This window comes from Cygnus olor, chromosome 13 (genome assembly GCF_009769625.2).
Source record: "Cygnus olor isolate bCygOlo1 chromosome 13, bCygOlo1.pri.v2, whole genome shotgun sequence".
Classification (NCBI taxonomy): domain Eukaryota; kingdom Metazoa; phylum Chordata; class Aves; order Anseriformes; family Anatidae; genus Cygnus; species Cygnus olor.
In genome coordinates, this window is record NC_049181.1 from 20,292,675 (window position 1) to 20,313,896 (window position 21,222).

Consider the following 21,222-nt stretch of genomic DNA (forward strand, 5'->3'; position numbering starts at 1 on the left):
TGTCTCCAGGACACAGTGGGAAGGTAATTTAAAAAGCTCAGGATCATTGTTGAAATTATCATGCAAGCTTATTAAATGCAATGTATATTTAAATTGAAAAAACTTTCTTTATTAGGTCTGGATAGGTGATTTTTGCTGCCTCCAGCAGCCAAGCATATTGGGTGAAAGTCATGTTAGATTAATTTCTAATCTTTATGGAAATCCACTTATTAAAAAATGGATAGCAAGGTTATGAATATGATACTTAAGGGTTTAGACAGGACTCACTATTGAATGTGAAAAAAAGTAAAATGAAAGTGTTTTCATATTATTTGACCCCTTTTGTTTACATATATTTTGGTATTTGTAGCATGATTTTCTGAGTTATTCCTGAAACATGTTGAATTAACATTAAAATCTTCCCTTATCATTGCAAATTATAAAATATTTAGCTTTAATTTCCCTTTTCATATCACATAAGTAGAAACTTATTATAAAACACATTTAAAAGAACTCATTGTTGACTTACATAATTAAAATGATGAGTGTGGAGTGAATTTTTAATGCTTTTTCGATTAGCTCAGGAATGATCAACATATTTGTCTCATTCTCAAGACTATGTACAAATAATGCTTCACAGCTCACATTTGCCTTCTTCCGAGAAAATTAATGAACGTTCAGAATTAGGGACATGTCAGTAAAGATTCCAGACTGCTTGAGTTGAACATTTTTAAAGTGTCTTATTCATTAATTGGTTTAAGTCTGAGGAATCTGAATTTTAGATTTGATAAATACTGTATTTCATGAAAGTCTATAAGAAACTGCAGGGGTCAGCTGAGGCCAGCTTCCAGCAATTTGCCAGCACGTTGCTCGCAGTCAGTCTGCACAGCTGAGGTTTATTTAAATAAGGAAATTAACTTTCCAGCTCTACACTTAGAGAACCTGGGTTTGATTGCCAAGTGTACAGGTACAAAAACTGAAACATGGCCCTTAATTAGTGTGAATTAGGGTGACTCTGTTGGTTTCATGAGAGCAGAGAAAATTCACAGCTACGGCGGAGCTGGTCTCCAGGCCACAGAGCAGCCTCCAGCTCTCTGCAAGCGCTCAAGATCTGCCTGGAGCTCAGGCAGGCATCGGGCAGGAGTATGTCCCACTAACTGTGGTAAAGAGCAGGAGAGAAGAGAGAAGGCTTTTACACAAGTCCACAAACCTGACCATCAATTGAGGGACTTGCGAATTGTGTGTTGCACCATGCACTGTGAGAATGATTGACAATTGATCTAAAAGCGTAAGTAAAGGCTTGCGATACAATATTCCCCGGAGTCCCCTTTACTAATCCGAATTGTAATCTCTTGTCATCTGCCTCCTTCATTACCTTAAATAAGTCACCTCCCCCTTGCTCTTGTCCGTTGCAGTCTTGTCTGGGGGCATAGCTGTGGCTCTCAGCAGGGCAGTCCCCATCCAGGCTGGGATCTGCATCTCTTCCCTTCCCCTACCTGTGCTGCTCCTCTGATCCCTCAGTGGGCTGATTCAGCTCAGCAAGCTGTCAGGTATTAACCCATAAAAATAAAGTGAATAATTATCTGCCAGTACGATGATATGAATCAGCTCACCACAGTTTCAGATAATAAGTTCCAGACAGAGCCCACGGAGCCAGAAGATGGGTGGAGAGGAGGGGGAGTGCAATGACTGTTTCCAGCAGAGGTAAAATCTTTGAGTGGCTCAGCTGCTGCACCTACCCATAGCTCAAAGCCATTGCCTTGCTGATCTGACTCCTTGCTGAGCACCCACTGCATTTTGGGGTGCTTCTGAATCCTATAGGGCCAACTGCTACGCAAAGAGGAAGATGCTCCAACAAGCAGAGCAGCTGCATGATGTCTGACTTACTGTCTGATTTCAATGCTGTCTGAATTTTTACCTCATCAGCTTGTGTTGAAGCCATGTACCTATTTCAAGTTGTTGTTTTGTTTCCTACATGGTAAACATCCACTCAGTGTCTCATTGTGTCTAGTTTACTGTGGAAACCCAGTCTCTCGGTACAAACACAGATGCTAACGTGACTCCCTACTATGCAGATATTTTTGTACTTGTTTATCTACAGGAATTCTTTTGCATTTAAAAACAGGACAACCTGAACTAATAACGCTTTTTTTTTTTTAATCTTAGTTATTTGTATCAGTTGTGAATTAAAGCTGTGTGTACTACCATGGCATAAATAGAATGATGTTAGGCTTGGTTTCCTTGCTTTGCATGGGAAGTCTGGGGAGAATCTGGGATTTGCTTGGCAGAAGACAGCATTATCACAGTAAACAGCATTTCTAAAACCTTGTATTAAATCATTGAAACAAGTCTCAAAATTGGCCTCGGTGACCATAAAGGATGAGTGGGCTGAGCAGCTGGATGACTAGGGGGACTGAGAAAAGTGTCTGCTCCAAACTAAGAAACTAAACACTTCTTTTCTTCTTTTTTTTTTTTTTTCTAATCTGGTGCTTACAGTATGTACTGAGTGGTCTAGGATGTTCTTTGAAGAGAGAGGAAGTCTTTCATCTCCACTTTATTAATCTAATTGAATTCATGGGCTTAAGTAGTGTGTAAACATTTTATTCCTTGTGTGAAGTAGATAAATTAGGCTGAAAACATGGGGAAAACAATGGAAAAGTGTAAAGAAAATGTAAAGTCCATTTCCTTGGATTATAAAATGGAAATGTGCTCAAGGTCTACATCCCCATAGTAGGGATGTGCCTTCATCTCCTCCCGCTGCTATTTCTTTGGTTCCTTTGGACGATGCAGATGTCATGATCAGACTGCTGGGTAGACAGACAAAGGGAAGGCAGGTGTGCGTGCCAGGTATGGGAACGTGTTCAGGGTTTTCTGCAGCTGGTTCTTTGATTTATGTACAGTTAGAGAAGTGGAGGTAGCTGCTCGAGCTGCTGACAAGATCAGAAGCTCTGTGTATCACTTAGTTGCTCCACTTCAACCTTTCCAGCCTACACTGCCATGAATACACGTGTGTGCGCTGATGCCTAGAGTGTTCCCTGGAGTTTTGGCATTGGTTGAACTAAGCCAGTCCCACAACTGCACAACACTAGTAGGCACTCAATCCAGAAGGGTCAGAAAAAACCCCACTACTCCACTTACAGTGTAAGCCACAGAACATATCTTAAAATCCTCTTAACAATCTATGCCACTTAGAGTAAAATACCAAAAGCTATAATTATAATGAACTACAGGGAGATGAGGAGAGATCAAAGGCATCCCTCTAGCAGTCTAAATCCTTGATGCAGCTGGTAATTTGTTAGATTTAATTCTCAGGAGTTTGCCTCTGCCCTGTGCTGTAAAGGTAAGTCGAAGTAATGCCAGTGGTCCTCTGCCAGGCTAGCCAAGGGGCAGGGATCGAGGGGCAGATGTTTTTGTGATCCCAGATCTCATGGGATCAGTTTATTTCCTGATCCTAGGACCAAGAAGTGTTTGAGTGAATTTAATACCAAGAAAGTACCAAAGCAAGTCCTCCTCTGCAGTCCTTTGCCCTCTGAGCACGTTCCCAGCTTTCCACGGACCAAACAAGTAACAAAATAAAAAAATCAAGCCAAATTATGCAGCAAGGGGTAAGAAATCCTGCCCAGTACCTGAAGGCACATGGCCCAAGACAGGAAGGATTAGATTAATACATGATCAGCAGGTAGCAATCAAGTCTTTCTAGAGTATAATTCCCCAGCCTCGGCAGAGATTTTTCGTTTGAGGCATCTTTGTAGCGGAGTGTAGCAGAGCAGTCTCTTTCCTTGTCTTACATACAAAAGGGCATATAATTTACTCTTTTGTGGGAATAGCAACAGATAATTGTGTTTATCTGGCACTCCCATATAACTCAGGTCCCTGTCTGAATAGTAAAATTAATTATTTTTATGTAGTTGATTATGACTTCCTCAGGCACACTACTTTGCAATTGCTTTCATTGTATTTTATCTCAGGTTCTTTACCACGTCTGGAGCTTCTGAAAGTGATTTTGAGTTTGACCTCGCTCTGCCAGTTTGTCCCTCACAAATCTTTCAATTGCACTCCGTGCATCGCCCAGGCTGGTAACAAAAAGAGGGGCCAGGACCTAACTCGAGACAGAGCCCAGGCACATTTGCGCTGTCATGGTGTGGTTCAGTTTCTGTGCTGCTTTCCTCTTTATGTTGAAATGATTAGAATTGATCGGATTTCAATTTCAACTTTAAAAACTTGGCTTGGTATGTTCAGTGACAGCATTTGTCACTACAAATGCTTTTAAGAATGTTTATATACAATAGTTCCAGGATATAAATGATCATTGTTTAAGATCTGTCAAGGGAAAAATCTTTCCACAACTAAATATGTAATGCTGACATTTGAAATCAGAGCAGACACAGTTATTTGGCTCACACTTGTTGTACTATCAGCTGCTCTGCAAGAGGAAGAAGGAGGAAACGTTTCTGTGGCAGGTTAATTGCAGAATAACAAGCAAATTCTGTCTCCTGACACTAATTATTCTAAATAAATTCAAACTGCACAGAACCCTTTTATAATGAAGCCATTCTTTTTGCAGAACAACGTTAGTCTAAGTGGAAGTAGAATCGCAATTGGCATATGGTGATGTATTGAAACAATTCAGGACTTTTTTCCACTTCACTGTAGGCGCCGTTCCGCTCTGCCCAGGTAGGGGAATTGCTCAGAGCACAGTGCAGGAGGTGCTCCTGGCTCCCTGAAACAGCCTCTCGGCCTTCCTAGCAGGTGACTGGTGACAGTCAGGAAGGAAAAAAAAGACAGAAAAAGACCTTGAGAGCTGTCTCAGAACTAGGCAGAGCTGTGGGTGGCCTGCAAGTCATGTGATGCTGTATGCTGCCGTGGTTGTGGGTGCTGGCACCTTCCTGGTAGCTCTTTCTACTGAAAGAGAACTCCATTTTACCATCATTATAGACATTTGAATATCTCAAAGACTGTTTTGCTTTTATGTATTTAGCAGGCCACTCTGTCCTTTAACTCATCCTACTGGCGGTGTTTGAGTTTATAAGAGATTTCAGAAATGAGCCAGTGGGTCCTGGGAATGTGTCACTGATGGTCCGTTTGAGAACCACTGCCCTCCTATGTGCAAAACCATCATTTGCAGTCCCCAGCCCAAGCAAATAAATGGCCTGACAAGTAACTGCTAAAGAAGGATGCAGCCAGATTGTGTAAGGTCTCTACCAGGTAACAAAATCCCCTGTTTGATCCAGCTGATGATTGGTGTTAATATAGAAGTGATTGTATTTTGTGTCGGTGCAAAGCATATTTGCAGTATGAAATTGCTTGTTTCACATTATGTATTTTGTAATCCTCTGCAGAGCTGTGTACCCTGGACTGTGGCAGCCATGGGGTCTGCTCAAGAGGGATATGCCAGTGTGAAGAGGGCTGGGTGGGACCCACCTGCGAGGAGCGTACCTGCCACTCACACTGTGCTGAGCACGGCCAGTGCAAAGACGGGAAGTGTGAGTGCAGCCCTGGATGGGAAGGGGACCACTGCACCATCGGTAAGGGTTTCCTTTTACCTCTAGAAATAAAATTAATAAAGCCTTAACCAGTTATACAAAGATCTGCAAGAGCCACCAGTGTGATTTAAGTCACATTCTGCAAAAACAGAGAGCCAGAATCGGGAACGGAGTGGCAACTCAGTGCAGCATTCTATTTAGAGGAGTTAACATTGAAGAATTAATATTTTTTTTTAAAGCACTCAAAGTTTAGGTGTGTAACCTATCACTGGGTTGTGCTCATATAGGAAGCTTGAGTCATGGATGAAAAAGGGAAAAATGTTTAAGAAATAGAAGGTGTGAGGGGATGAAGCTGTTATTCAGCTTAAGTAAGTCTTGCATTAAATCTCTTGCCTTCATGTCTGAGGATTTACATATTTTGCATATTACTAGAGGTGGTTTTTCTATAGCTGGCTTCTAACAATACTCTTAATAAGGTAAAACTTTCAAATCTTTTCAAAAGTAATTTCTCTACTGTACAAATGTAATAGTTATATTTCTAATGAAATGCAACAGGTTTTTTTTTGCAAAAATCTAACAGTGTTCCTCTCTAAAGTGACCCACAGCAATATTATTTGTTAATATTTTAAACGTTTCTACGCATAGGGTATATAATTTTCAGAAATAAGCAGCGTAAGCTTTCAGGCTTGCTTCTTGAATAAAGTAGATTGTTTAATCTTTATCATTTTAAGATAATTAATAATTAAGATAATTAATTTGCCATTCAGGCTCTAGAATTAACAAAATCAGATTTGCTAAATCTAGATTTAGATCTGTGAAGAAGAAACGGCATAATTTTGTAGAGGTTGTGTAGAGCAGATCCAGAAAGAACAAATCTATAATAAGAGAAAAAGAGCTCTGTCCCTATTACTCACATTGTAGGCTCTGCCATGAGGGGCCCAAGCTGTCCTCTGCGTGCTTGTCATCAAATGGAGAACAATCACATTGCACGCAGTGTGTTTTGATCACAGTAGTAGGAATAGGTATGACTGCAGTACGAGGGAGACACTTTATGTCTAACCAACAGGTGGCAAGCCATAAGCAAACAGTTTCTGTATTTTCATTTTGATACAGAAGTTCAATCCATCTCAGTTCTGTTCTTTTCTTTTTTAAGCTCACTACTTAGATGCTGTTCGAGGTAAGTTTTTCGTATCAGCATTGCAAAAGAATAATGAAAAGCTACAAAAGTGTTGGGAATGGAGTGTTTTGTGTTATCTGTTTTGTCCAAGCTTCTGTACTATTAACTTGCCAAAATAGATCAAATGTTTGTCCATGGAGATATATATGTGTATATACAGAGAGAGACTTACAGAAAAATGTGTAGTTTTTAACAAATAAAGTGCTCAACTCATTTGCAAAGTATAAGCACACTCATATTTGCAATATAAGCATGTTTCATGTGGCCATCTGATGGTAGGTAAATCAGGTTTTTGCTCTTACTTGCCATTCCAAAGTAATGACAGAGCTGAGGACTTGCTAGAAAAAAATATGTTGATTCTGTCTTCTGTGAGAAGAAAAAAAATATATATTTTTTGTCAGTGGTGTTTGAAGTTTCCACAGATAGAGAAGGACACATTTTTTAAAGCTATCTGGGCTAGATGTGATATAGTTCTCTTCGAATCATTTGATACAAGAGTTAAATTTTATGTTGTTTTGTGCCTGGTGATGTTCATTTGATTTCTGTGCCTTGCCTCAGGTCCTGCTTGGTCATGTCAGTGCGAGTACCTTCCCCAAGCCTGGCAGCAATCCCTCCGTCCTAGCCATGCTGTGCAGAGCAATGATGCACACTGACCCCTTACCAAAGTGCTCCGAGCTGAAATATCAAACTAGCCAATATTCCAAAAAGAGCTGAGTGTTTGTTATGTATTTATTAATTCATTTCTTCAGAATTAGAGGATGATAATAAAATCATGTAGGCATTCATTTGATTACATTTATAGGCTTAGATGACAACCACACAGCAGCAAAATATAGTTGTGTACAAGAAATGAATTAACTCAGCAGGACAGTAAACTGAAGTGGAAAAACATCCTCTTTACCCAGAACAGTTTTCAAATCCCATCCTTTCTCCCAGCTCCGCAAAAGAGGCAAATAATAGGGTTTTATGGTATATCAGGTGGTTGCCGACCTCATGCTGTTTTAAAGCAGTGAGTTCCAGAGTTCCAGCGTGACAAAATGATGCCACCTGTCTCCAGCTCCTCCTAGCAGGAGGCTCAGACTCCCCTCTCTCCTTCTTTGCAGATGTGGTAGATAAACTGTCCAGAGGAGGAGAGAGATGATGTGTCTGGTGTGAAGTTGCTAAGAAATGTGCTACATTCTGGTGTTTAAGCTGCAACCCACCAGATCACTTGCAGATATTTTCTGACTCTCCGGTCAGCTTCTTCCAAGTCCTGTGGGAGCATCTCTGAGGCCTTTTCTTTCTTCCTCAAAACAAATTCCCTCTGGTAACACCGAAGTGTCAATATTCATTCTCAAGTACAGGAGAGCATTCGAGTCCTGTAAATCCATGCTACCAAAGAGAGAGGAGGACACTTAGGAGGGATGCTGCTTGCATTGTTAAGCTTATTTCTGGGCTTTATCCATTGTCCTTTGGCTCCATGTGTGATATGGCGAGGATTTGACAAATGTCTGTGTTGGCATTAATCTATGAAAGCAGGACATGAGTGTACACATCCAAGAGACAATTCCTCAGTGAGAAGGCAAGAGATCTAGCTGAAAACATCCAAATTACTATTAATTCAGAGTTTAAAGGCATACAATCCAGGGGATGCTGCAGTCGCTGCTCCAGTTTTGATCTAGAACCAGAGCCACTAAAGGGCAAGTGTTTGTCATATTTGAATCAGCTGTAACGTGAAGGAGGTAGAAATGGACTTTGAAAGGAAATGCTCCCTTGTTTTCCTTCTGTAGGAAGAGTTACTGCATTGTAGAATAAATCTAGTTGCCTTTTTCTCATTCAGCTCAGTCTTTATGATGAGAATAAAAAGATCACCTCCACTCCGTGCAGTGTATAGGTTTATGTTCCAAAATACCAGTTTGTCATTTAAATAATATTTTCCATGTATACCTTTGATAGCAACATTGAGTATAGTATGTATATACATTCTCTTGTGTTATACAACATCTTTCCATACACAGAGAAAGGGATGGACACAGCAGGCTGTTAAGTAACTTCTTAGCCATTTACATACTTTTTTTCATGTGCACATGCTAAAAAAAATCCTCATTTCTCAATGAGAAGTGATTTCTGGGCAAACAAAAAGAGCAACCAGGATGGGGATTTTTCCATATTTAGCCAAGAGTATGAATGGCTTGCAAAGGATCTGTGTTGCTGTTGTTGGAAGGCAGCAAGTGTAATCCTACATTAAAGAGTGTTACTGAATAATTGCAACTTTAAAAGAAGAGAAGAAAATGAGAAGAAAACTCCTCCATGATGAAGGAGCTTTTTTTTTGCTTTTTGCTTTTTGCTTTTTTTACTTCTTATAGATGGCTGCCCAGGTCTCTGTTATGGAAATGGCAGGTGCACTCTTGATCAGAACGGATGGCACTGTGTTTGTCAAGTGGGCTGGAGTGGCTCAGGATGTAACGTTGTCATGGAAATGGTGTGTGGAGATAACCTGGACAATGATGGAGGTATGATACATAATTCATGTCTCTGTTTATTTGTCACATCCTCAATTCCCACCTGAATCTGTAGTTTTGGTGTATGTTTTCCTTTTTATCACAGAATAACAATGTTGTGTTTGTTTACACAAGACGGTTGCTCCACTGACTTGATCTGAACCAGTGCAGTGAGGGAATATACCTGTGTGTTAGGTGTTCTTCAAGGCAGAATTTATGTATATGCCATACCCATCATTCTAGCACTTGAATGTTTTCTGGGGGAAAAAAAAAAACCAAACAAACAAACAAAAAACACCCCTTTTAACAAGTCATTTCTTTCACCTCCTTTCCACTATACCCACTATACCTCATGTACAGAGATATCCAGTGGATACACAAATGTAAAACACTCTATCTTAATACTCCATGCCTGTCAAAATGCATCCGCAATTTACTCTTATGTTAATATAAGTGAATATATTTGCAAACATAAAGCATACATTCAGAGATTATTTTTGTTATTGTTAATCTGTTTCTTAATGTTACCTTTGAGACACAGCACAGTTCTTGCAATTATCCGGACCTATATTTGAATGACCAATGAATAAGCTAGTGCAGAAGATAATGCAAAGTAATTTTTTGAAAGCACTATAAAGAGAGCCCTGTGCTAAAATAATCGCTCACTCTTTTCCACCAATTGAACCAGGTCATTTGCTGCTAGGTGCTCCCTACCTCAGATCTCTGTAGCCTTGATTCATTCCAGAGCTGTGTAAATTTTAGGATTAGTGGGAAAAACACATTTCATTCATGAATTAGTTTCTGCCTCGTTTCCAGCAGTTCATTCTAGTACATTCTAATGCGTTTTTTCAGGAGAAACATCCAGTCTTTATTTCAAACTTTCCAGTGGCAGAAAAGCCACAATATTCCTCGCTGGATCTTCTTAGATTAAGTAGTCTTCCAATCTTTTTTAAGAACACTTGACTTACTGGACAGTCAAGAAGGGCTATTGCTTTCCTGTCCTTTACTTGTTACCATCCTTTACAGCGGGCTTTTGCCCCCTTACCTGGAGCTGTGCAGGTTTCTCATTCAGTGTATAAATGCATCTGCCCCAAACATGCTTATGTTTTTTTTCCTTAGACTGTACACTGGAATGTGTTGAAATGTATGCTATTTTACTATGTCATGCTTACAGACCATCTCAGTGTCTTGGGTGAGATCTCATGCCCCAACATCGTGTCAAAAGTTAATACAATGATTGTCTATTTTCTTCTAGGTCATTGATAAACTAAGCTTGATTGAGGGCCAAGAGCTGAGGTCACTATGGGACCTCAATAGAAACACTCTGACTCAGTGATGATTCCTCATTTACAGATATATTTTGAGACCTTGTGATTTTGTATCCTGTGGGCTCTAATACCACGCTGTCCTTTGGCAAAAGCGTCCTCTTTTCTGAATCCCATTCAAAATTGCCTTATTCCTCTCTCATCCTTCCTTTTTCACCTTATTTCCAAGGCCGCTGACAGCCATGTCTCTGCCCACTCTCCCGGCTCCTCTACGCCGCTGTGTATCCCTTTCACACAAGGTCCCACAGCTGGGATTGCTGCCCCCCTGCCTGCTTTTCCATCTGTCTCGTGCTCTCCCCTGCTGTCTGAGCCAGTGACTCAATTGCGTACGTTCTTAAACCTGCCCACAAAAATTCTGTTTTCTCTGTAATGTGTGTAAACCATTTTCTGATACACTCTCTGAACCGGCTGTATATAAACAGCTCTGTATTGTGATTTTCTATGCTTTATATTCTTCAGTAACAGTGAGTTACTGAAAGAGCTGGCAGTCTTAACTCTGAATCTCCTTGAATTTGTCAGTTTAAGGCAGACACAACATCATTTCACTGCAGGTTTTTAAAGTAATATTCTTTTTCTTTTTTAATGGCAACATAACGTACTAGGACAGCTCTGTTGACATTACAATTAGATATAAGTGCAGAGAGAAATATTTAATTAATCTGACAACTACAGATGGGCTAAATGTAATTAAGTTTCCGTCGCAATCAATTTTATGTAAGAAAAGGAAATTATATCTACATATTAAAACCACTTCTCTTTATATATGAAGTTCATAGGACCTGATTTGGCATAAGTGTAAATTAGAAAAATTCCCCTAAAGTCATTGGAGTTATACCAGTTTTAAGTTAATGTGAAATCAGAAGCTGATTCCTAGTGTTTCAGAGTTTGTATACATACATAAAAACAGAAATTAGGAAGGAGACATGACATTATCTGTTAAGCCCTACTTGCCGGGAGGTTGTGCCTTAGACTAGGAGAATATTATGGGGGCATAACGAGTTCCCATCCATCAAGCTCCATAACTCATTTAGGCTTATAAAGATGGAAGCTATTAAGTTTTTGCCTGCAGTTGTGGTGAACTAACAGCATGCACTTAGCTGAGTTACCGAAACTCCGCTGACAGGTAGTCGCTGCTGAAGCTGTTACGATGTGATCACAGTCAGTCAGCAGCATGTAGCCCGAAAGGTCATGCTCCAGACCTAATTCAGCACCACGTACAGTCCATCTCGTGGTATTCTTGCCTAGGAAAGGTCTTATTTATTCCAATCATGTTTAAATCAAGCTTTTGTGTATCAGTCCTTAGGAGGTGTTTTGTGCTTTGAGTTCGTTTGGAGGAAGTCATAACCAAAGAACAAAGTTGTGGTAATGTTGAACAAATATAACTTCAAACAAACTATACTTCCAGGAGTTAGGCAGCATGATAATTTTCTGTTGCTTCCAGTTGATTTACTTTATGCTACTTTCAGAGACTGGAACCCTAACATTTTTACTATTTAAAAATACATTCAAATACATGGTAGAAAAAAATGTGTAACTTTAATATAGAAACACAGAAGAACACTCGTTCTAGCAGTTCCAACTGCAGGGATCAACTAGTGTCGTTTATTTGGCATGAGGAAGTGTTAGCATTACTGTGTGGTCTGTAGCAACAGCACAAAAGCTCTGGGAAGGAGGAAGTCTTGATGTCTTCTTTCAAGGACTGCTGCACTACTATAAAGATCAGCCACAAGCGTATTCACGGGTCCCAGCTCTGCAGACGCTGAAGCACTGAGTTATCCGTGGTGGTGAGGTTAAACACATGCAGAAACACCTTCCTGAGCAGGGAGAGAGAGCACTGTTTCTTTCAGAGCCCTGTTAGTATGCACAGTACTCGTGCCCTGACTGTACCAGAGCTGTCTTTGCCATTCCCTCTCATAACTCTCTGTTAGCTTTTTCCTTCTTGCAGACTTAAGGGCATGTTTACCTGCTCAAATATCACTACAAATATCATTGGAAAGGTCTTAGCATTATAACAGATGTACGACGACATGGTTTGTACTTGCTCTTGTGGAGTACATCTGCAGTCTGTTAGCAGGGTGATGTCCATTAAATAATGCCATGATGTCGAGCAGATGTCCTTTGCAGTGGGGTATGCGTTTCCCTTGCCATGGCTTTCCTCAGCTTTGCAGGATTCCCCATTTCTTATTCTCAGTCTTTCATTGTCATGACTGACATGATTTCATTTTCAGTTTATAAGATGAGCATTCAGCTCATTTGAGCAGCTCATTTCTCCTGTCCTGCCATTATTTAGACTCTCTTCGGAAGCTTCAGTAGCTGCAGGAGACTTTTTGGAAATGCTCTGCTGAGCTCTGTGCACGTGAGCATCCATGTCCCATGGCTGCAGAGGCTGAGCACTGGGACATGCAGGGTGCTGGGCACCAGCGTGCAGCTGAGCCCACCACCCTGTCAACCCCCCTGCAGATACTCTTCCTACATTGTTCTTGCACGTACAGGTTGTTGTCTTAAGCTCAAAGGTGCAGCCTGTCATTCCCTTTAATTTCTTTGGTATTGGTCTCTGTTTTAAGTTTACTTGGATCACTTTTCATCTTCTTTTTCTTTCATGAATCAATATTGACTGTTTGTTTTTAAGGAAAATACTATTTACTGCAGGCTTTCAATTCCCTTCCAAATATCCCTTCAGTCACTTCAGACAGTTATTGCAGCTTTCTCCAGGCTTTTCCAAGCACAAGAAAACATATGATTCAGCATAGCCTTGGTAGATAGCCAGCGCTGCTAAAATATTGATGTATTTCTGACCTATCCATTGGCATTTTAATAACCTATCCATCACAGGGATATTGAGTCCATATATAAGTAATATGCTATTATTACACAATATAAATAATACTGATGGGAATGGTTTTCATTGTTGCTGAGCAGCGAGAGCTCCCCAGGGATGCTTAGTTTCTGAAAATCATACCCTGATATATTTGCAGTCTCCTGTGTATGGAAGGCCAAACACCACCAGTGCCCATTGAACAAAAAACTGTGCAGCCTTTCCACAGACCCAACAGTGGGTTTGTCCTTAGACAACACCAGCGTTCTCCACTAACAGCTTCACTGTTTGGTGCATGTTGTGTATTATGGCTAAAATTTGAGAAGCCGCTTGGATTAATGCATACAAATAAGCAGTAGAGTCTCATTAATGTTGCCGTTGCTTAGTCTCTTCCGAAGTTCCTCTTTGATTCAGTTTGCTCAGATTCCTGGCAACCCTAATTGGGCTTAACTGAGCCTGCAGTGAAACAAGTTGGCACAGGCATTGTTTAATGCTTATTTGAAAACTGTAAAAGCAAGCAAGCAAATATAAGTTGAAGATTCCTGTGGATTTTTTTTTCACAAATCACAGTAGTGTTCAGCAATTGACTGTGTGAGTATAACTACTGAAAAGCCCAAATCCCTCAAGAGCTCAGAGTTCTGGTATTGAGTTTTTTATGTTGTCCTGCATAAGGAGTTCAGAGAAAAAAATCTGCTTACCAAAGGGAGAAACTTACAGCTCATTTTGCTTTCTGTGAAAATGTTCTAGATATTCATTCTCACAGCTCCATCCCTACCTTGCATTCATTGGGATCTGTATGGAGAGATACAGCACTGACACAGGCACTGCTGGGTCGCTCTGAAGCAGTGAAAGCGAAGGGCATTGGTATTATTAATACTAAATACAATATATTGCTTGGGGATGGTCCTAATTATCATGTGAGTGAGCATGTGTGTTTCTTAGTAACGTGTGTTTGTATGTCTGCATACATGTATATGCAAGTAAAGCATAAGCATATAGGCTGCTACTTGTAGCATTCTGGGTTTGGTGTTAACCACAGAACTTCAAACCTACTGTAGTTAATAGTAGGTTAGTTAGCAGTGCCTTCTCCACATATGACAAAGCCTGAAGAGATGAGAACTGTGTTCTTTGAACTTTACAGTAGAAAAATGGCAATTTTAAATATTACTCCTATGTACGTTTTGCTCGCCAGCATTTGATGATAGGGGTAGTTTATTAAATGAAGTAAGCCAGTAATGTGGGAAGTAGAGTTCAATTGAATTTATCATTTCCTTATCCAGTCAATAAAGCTTCTCAGTGGTTTAGTAGAAAAGCTGTGGTGAAAGTTGCTGCAGGCTGCACTGGTGAGCTGGGGGAGGTAATGCTGCTGCAATGGGAACTGCTTTGTTCTTTGCTTCCTTCTTGGTGATCTCCCTGGTGCCTCTCCAATGTCCTTATGGTGTTCCACCACCTAGAAAACCTGTACTGACTGTGAACACCGACTTGTTTTCAGCAGTGCGTTACTGTGACATTCCCTGTATTTGCAGCCCTGAATTGCAAGTAATTCAAGGGTAGATGAGCAGACTAGGAAAGCCAGGATTTGAGAAGTAGGTGGCATAGAGATATTCATACCAGGCCCCAAATATTTGACTTGTTCCATGGTCTTTCTCTTAGTGTGTTTTTTTTGTTAGCAAATAGGATGACTCCACAGCTAACAAAATACCTTTTCCTTTTCCAACTGTTATTTTAATTTCTTGAGGACTTAATATAAGTATTGTGCAGTGCATGGAAAGCTCTAATACGAAATACTGTTACTGTGATGCACCTTGCTTCTGTTCTTTTCCGTAAAGAATAGAATGAAATTACCTAAAAAACAGTGTTAAAAATAAACCCAGGGAACAGGATGGGAGGTGCAGGGCAGTCTCTGTGGCCGAGGGGCAGCCTTTCTCCCTGGCAAGCCAAATGGCCTGGGGGAGCCTGGGGAGCCTGGGCCTTACCATAGGAGCACCGGTGATGTGGGGCGAAGTCAGGAACATCAGGCAGACAGCTGCAGGGAGCAGAGGCGTGCCTATAGTCCAGGACACAGTGCAGGACCCAGTAATGGCCATAAGCCAAATGGCAGCACTGTCAAGCCGACAGTGGCATGGGACCGAGGCGTGGAACTGGATGACCCCCTGGTTCGGCACCCTGGCTTGAGAACATTCCTGATGGAAGACATCCCATTTGGGCAGTCCCGGGCAAGGACTGGCTTAGCCTTCTGCCCAACACCGTGGAGCCCATGGAGCTGGATCCACCAGATGTGGAGGAACGGATGGAATTGGATCCACCTTGGCCAGAAGAGACCTGGGACTACTGCGGCATGTCTTTGTGCACTGCCATCCAAGAGCACCAACAGCATCGCAGGAGTGCCCAGCGAGCCCCCTACTCGCTGCTCAGGCTCCATCACAAACATTAGCTTGGAGCCACCAAACACCACGGACATCCCGCAGGCTTGCCTGCAAGATGTCCCGGCAATAAACAGCTCTTGCCAATTCTCAGGGGTTGTGTGAGTGCTTCTTTTTCAGGGGGGGATGGGCTAAAGTTGCACCAGGGGAGGTTGAGGTTGGATATTAAGAACTTCTTTACCGAAAGGGTTGTTAGGCATTGGAATGGGCTGCCCAGGGAAGTGGTTGAATCACCATCCCTGGAGGTCTTTAAAAGACATTTAGATTTAGAGCTTAGCGATATGGTTTAGTGGAGGACTTGTTAGTGTTAGGTCAGAGGTTGGAATGGGTGATCTTGGAGGTCTCTTCCAACCTAGGTGATTCTGTGACTCTGTGACTCTGTGATTTGCCCAAATCTGGTCAGCAAATAGTTAGGCTCTTGGAGAGTAACCAAGGAAGAAGTGGATCCATAGAACTCCATACAGTTCATTTCATCACATTTGTGTCTTCTTCCCACCACATTAAATACCAAAAAACCTGTGTAACCAAGAAAGTTTATATTGTTTGTTGAATAACATTGTGTGATTACATTGACACAAATTCCTGACACGGTAAATAATATAATTCCTTATTGAAAGTTTCCCAAAAGGATCTCTTCACCAGCAAGGAAATGGGAAAATCTTTTCCTAACACTGCTACAGCAGTGCAGGGAGGAGTGCTGTGACTGAAAAGAGAGCAGCTTGTTTTGGCATGCTCTGCCTTCTCTTTGAAGTTGTTTAAATCATTTAAGAGTTCTATGAAGTGCTTTTTATCCTCAAGTTGGTCTTTGTGGATTTGATTTTAGCAGTAATATTAAAAATATTTTGATTGTCTAGTTTACTTTAAAAAAAAAAAAAAAAAAAGAAAAAGGTCTGTCATTACCTCTTGCATACAGAACAAGGTACCTGGAAGTTGTGAAACTGTAACACTTGCTGTCCCATGAATTGAAATTTTTCTCACCAAAATCTGAATCACTTTATTATATAATCACTGTGAAGGTCCCTGACTGCCTTTTATATAAAATAAATTTTAAAAACAGTAATAACAAACCTAAGTCATTTACACCCCTGTAATGCATTTTAGCCTACACCTATGCTGTGATGCACTGTCTGTAATTGTCAGTAAAAACTTCAGCATGCAGGCTCCCCTGCTGTATGAATTACAGTTTTTGCTGTTTGTAGTGGTTTGTTCATACTCCTCACTGTTGTCTCCTGAGATTTAATAGAAACCCTTCTGTTTTCTTAACACACTGAGCTTTTAATAGTTGGTTCCTGATATGAAAACTTAACTAAAAGAAAATGTGACCATTGGTTGAGAATTGAAAATAAGGCATTTGTAGCATTTTCAAGTGAATGAGTTTGATTCTATAGCTTATAAACAAGATTTTTTTTTTCTGGGTTATTCTACTGGATTAAAAATCTCATTTTAAATATGATTGGCTTGTTGGAAATGGTATCCTCACGTGCACTTATTAGCATGATTTGTGTTGTCATAAACTGCCTCCATATGTAACTTGTGATTCTGTACCAGTTTGTTTACCAAGTTTCTTTTAGTGGGCATCATGCTGAATTATGGTAGTAAACAGCCCAATAATGGCTAAAGAAAACATTTATAGGAGGCAGGAATATCTGATTTAGGAAATATTCTGCAACTGGAGGCTTAAACCTGTATATCTTCACTTTTCTGTGTTACTCAATCCAAATAAGACAAGCTATGTATGTGTGAAGGCTGGAACAAGATGCCCTCAATAATTTGTATTGGAATAGTTCTGTTCAGAAATCTCAGAACAGTTCATGTGTATGTGTTCAAGGTGAAATGTTTGTTTGGGGTGTTTAGATTTTTTTAATTCCTCTAAGTTAAAACAGGGCTTCAATGAGCCTAAAGTGGAACAAACAATTTATATTGGATTAAGGGTTCCACGTTGGCCCCAAAGTAGGTGTTTTATTCTTTTACTTCAGCAAAGTGTGAAAAATATTTTTCAGTTTTACGTGACCTGTTTTCTTTTTCTGAATTCTGTTTGATTGTTGGGAAAAAAGCTAAAGTTGCGCTATTGTGACAATTCTAGTTAAAAATTCTTAAATAGCTGAAGTACATAAATTCATGGTGCTGTTAGGACAAATACCACCGTGGGTTATTCAGAAAGGCTTCTGGGACTTCACACCCTCACTAGAGGGAAACACCCTTTCATAGCCCTGAGAGCCTGGAGAGGCAGATGAAACCAGGTGCAAGTAATTGAAGCCAAAATAACTCCATTAGCAGAATCTGTATGAGTTTGTAAGATAGTCATTTTGCAAAGAAAAGATGAAAATAGAGCCTGGCTGGAAAATGGAAAACTGCTTCCCCTTTGCCTGGTTTCTTTATGTATACAGCATGTATGCAGTGCTTGTTGCCAAGCATGTAAGCTGTTGACCAATGCAAAAGACAATGAGGATTCCATTAGAGGAAGCTATTGTAAAGTATTTAATTGTCATTTCAATATCTATTTCTTTTCTAAGGAAATCTTCAGATTCTAATACTTCTGTGAATTTTCACTTCTGCTTCTTACATAAATGAGAGAATCAGGTCAGCTAAGTTCCCACATCTAATAGCTTGTTGACAAGGAAAAAATTAATCAGAGTAGCTACAGCAGAATAAATTACTCCAAAATAGCTTCCCCACGGATGCTGTTATTCTGGAATAAGTATGTCTTTTTCATGATTAGTACTTATTCTGCCCGACCAATGTTTTTCAAATTTCCCAGGTAGACAGCAGTCAGCTTTTAGAAGTTAGTTCCTTCCAGAAAGTACCTGGGCTCCTTGAAGAAGACTTGCCACTGCTGTAGCCATTCCACCAGCAGAGATCTATCCTGAGTGGCTACACCTAACCACATCAGAGCCTCCACGGGGATCTTCGTCAGTACAGAGTAAAAGCAAAGGATTTTATTTCCTTCATTGTCTTTTCAAGTCTGGTAGAAATCTTTAATATTTACAGACTTGGAGAACATAGTAGTAATTTGATGTTTTTCAGTTCACTTGTTAAGAATATTGTGTCTCATTCCTTGGATAAAAAAAAAAAAAAGGAGAAAACAATAAGAGGACTTTTTTTTTCCTTGCAGTTCCAAGCTTGCTTTTGAGGTTTCAACCCCCCCAAAATTTTTTTTTTACTTTTTTTTTCCTGTCAGGACACAATGAAAGCCCCCTGGTTTATATTGCTAAGTCCTCCATCTGCTTCATGGATGGCTTTGTTTAAATGGGAGGTCCCTTATTGTTTCAGCTTCCTGATTTCATACAGATTTCAATAGCATTTTAGGTTTTCTTGAATATAAAGTGACTACTACACTCAAAGTCAATAAACTCAACATTGCCCTGTGAAGCTCTTCTCCCAGTGCTGGCATATGCCTTTTGTCTTCCAGGACTGGGGGAATGCAGAAGCACTGACCTGTAGCTATGCCAGCTTTGCTAGACCTGAGGGGCTCAGATTATTGCTGTTAGCTATCTACGGTTGCCTTGGCTCATCATTACACAAACTAGCCTGCTCTATCTGATTTCCCAGCTGCAGTAGGACAGATCTGTTAATATTTTTTGCTTATCCAAACAATCACCTTGTTCAAGGTCAGGCAAGGATTTTCAGATTCCAGGAAAGCCCATTTCATTATACTTGTTTGTTCAGTTGAAGGGCTTTTTCTTTCCTTTCGAAGTGAATATTTTATGCTGTTATTTACTGAGTACTCACACAGTGCAGTGTGCACATGTTGAGAAAAGAGCAGAGCTGTCTGAGGGTTGGTCTTGCACCCATAAAAGTCAATGACAAAGCTACAGAAGCTTCTTTGATAATGCAGTTTGCCCTGAGGAGGTAGGGTTTTATAGACACAAAGCATTGGTATGAACAGAGCAGGAAAAGTCAAAAGTTTGAAGTGAAAATGTCTGACAGTATGTTGATGCTGTAGCATTCCAATTTTAACACAAGGGAAATCCATACAGTGATATGATGACTCCACATTAATACAGACTGACCTTGTTAAAAATACGAAGAAGAGATGTCTTTTTTTGAAGGTTAAAGGATATGATGCCTTAATCTTGCTTTATATGCATTAGTGTGCTTGTCAGTCCAAGGAAGTTAGCAACTGGTAAGTCATAAAATGGATGTTTAAGGAGACAGTTGGGCATTTCAACGTACCTTATTAAGTCTGACTGTTTCTGGTAGAGTGTGTAATTTAGGCAATTTGGACATCTAAGCTGCCGATAGATGGAATTAAATGCCGATAGTCCAATTTTAAGTTTTATTTAGGTGCTTAATTTAGATTTACTTCAGTGCTTCACTGTTCTTCTAATCACAAAATTTGGATGTTTAAGTAAATTACTTTCACCCCCAAACAGAGCTGTAAGTTTGTCCCTGAAGAAATGTAGATTTTTGAAAAATCAATTATTTCTCCTGTTTTTCATGCTTGAAGAATGGAGGGAGGAGGAATAGGTTTGTTTTCATTTCTCATATTTGTTTTCCTTGGGCAAACATCCATGGAGAAGACTGTACCTGTCAGGTCACTGGGACAAAGCCTGCATCAGGGTGGGGATTTGTTTATCACCAGCTGCAAAAGGACTATAGTCATGATTCTGCCTTTTTGGATCATTCTAGTATCGCGACCAATAAATGAAAATAAACATCTTAAAGCACATATAAAACTATTGTAGTTCTTAAAATAAAAGTCAGAAAACTGCAACAAGGATCTTTTTTATTATCATTATTACTACAGTAAGGATGCTTGTGAGACTTGGATAACATTTCAGACTGTGTTATTGCAGACTGGTTAGCGAATATTCTTCACAGGTGTGAACAGACAGTAGGGGTAGTGAAGGTCTATTAGAGAGATCAGCTGCACAGGGTGGGTCATGCACTTGGTGGACTAACAAGTGTGTAGTGCAGTCCTGCTCTTCCATAGTCTCTTAGTTCGGAGCTTCTGTTTTGGCATTGTTCTGTGGGGACTTTATGAGGTGATACAGTGTTAATGACTAGAGAGAAACACCCACCCAGAATTAAGCATGTACATACATGCCTTATTGAATTTGAATGTGTCATAATCAGCATGCCTTCCAATTGATTAAATACTTCCTGTGCTTTCCAGTAGCAAACACTGTGCTTTGTTCTCAGAATCACTCAATTTCCTGAAGTTTCTATTCTCTCTGTTTTAGATGGCTTGACAGACTGTGTAGACCCTGACTGTTGTCAGCAAAACAATTGTTATGCAAGTCCTCTCTGCCAGGGTTCGCCTGATCCCCTTGACCTTATACAACACAGCCAACCGCCTTTCTCTCAGCATCCTCCAAGGCTCTTTTATGATCGAATCAGATTCCTTATTGGGAAGGAAAGCACTCATGTGATCCCAGGAGATGTCTCATTTGAGAGCAGGTAAGGTTTGTTCTAGACATAAAAGCAATGAAATATTGAAGTCAACTACTGAGAGTCTTACATATCATATTCCCATTATCACCTATCTAGTTTATAAAAGTGTCACAGTAACAAACACTACTACTCATTAACAAGACTTT

General features: G+C 40.2%; 1 protein-coding gene across 10 annotated transcripts in view; it reads left to right on the top strand.

Moving 5' to 3' along the window:
- Positions 1–21,222, top strand: part of TENM1 (teneurin transmembrane protein 1) — a 615,716-nt gene that overhangs the window by 507,124 nt on the left and 87,370 nt on the right. For 9 of the 10 annotated variants that reach the window (XM_040572077.1, XM_040572078.1, XM_040572079.1 and 6 more), the window contains 4 exons: positions 5,319–5,504; positions 6,616–6,639; positions 8,985–9,131; positions 20,866–21,082. In XM_040572077.1, coding sequence (XP_040428011.1) covers positions 5,319–5,504; positions 6,616–6,639; positions 8,985–9,131; positions 20,866–21,082 — 574 coding nt within the window. The remainder of the gene's footprint in view (positions 1–5,318; positions 5,505–6,615; positions 6,640–8,984; positions 9,132–20,865; positions 21,083–21,222) is intronic. The other variant, XM_040572085.1, reaches the window with a different exon arrangement.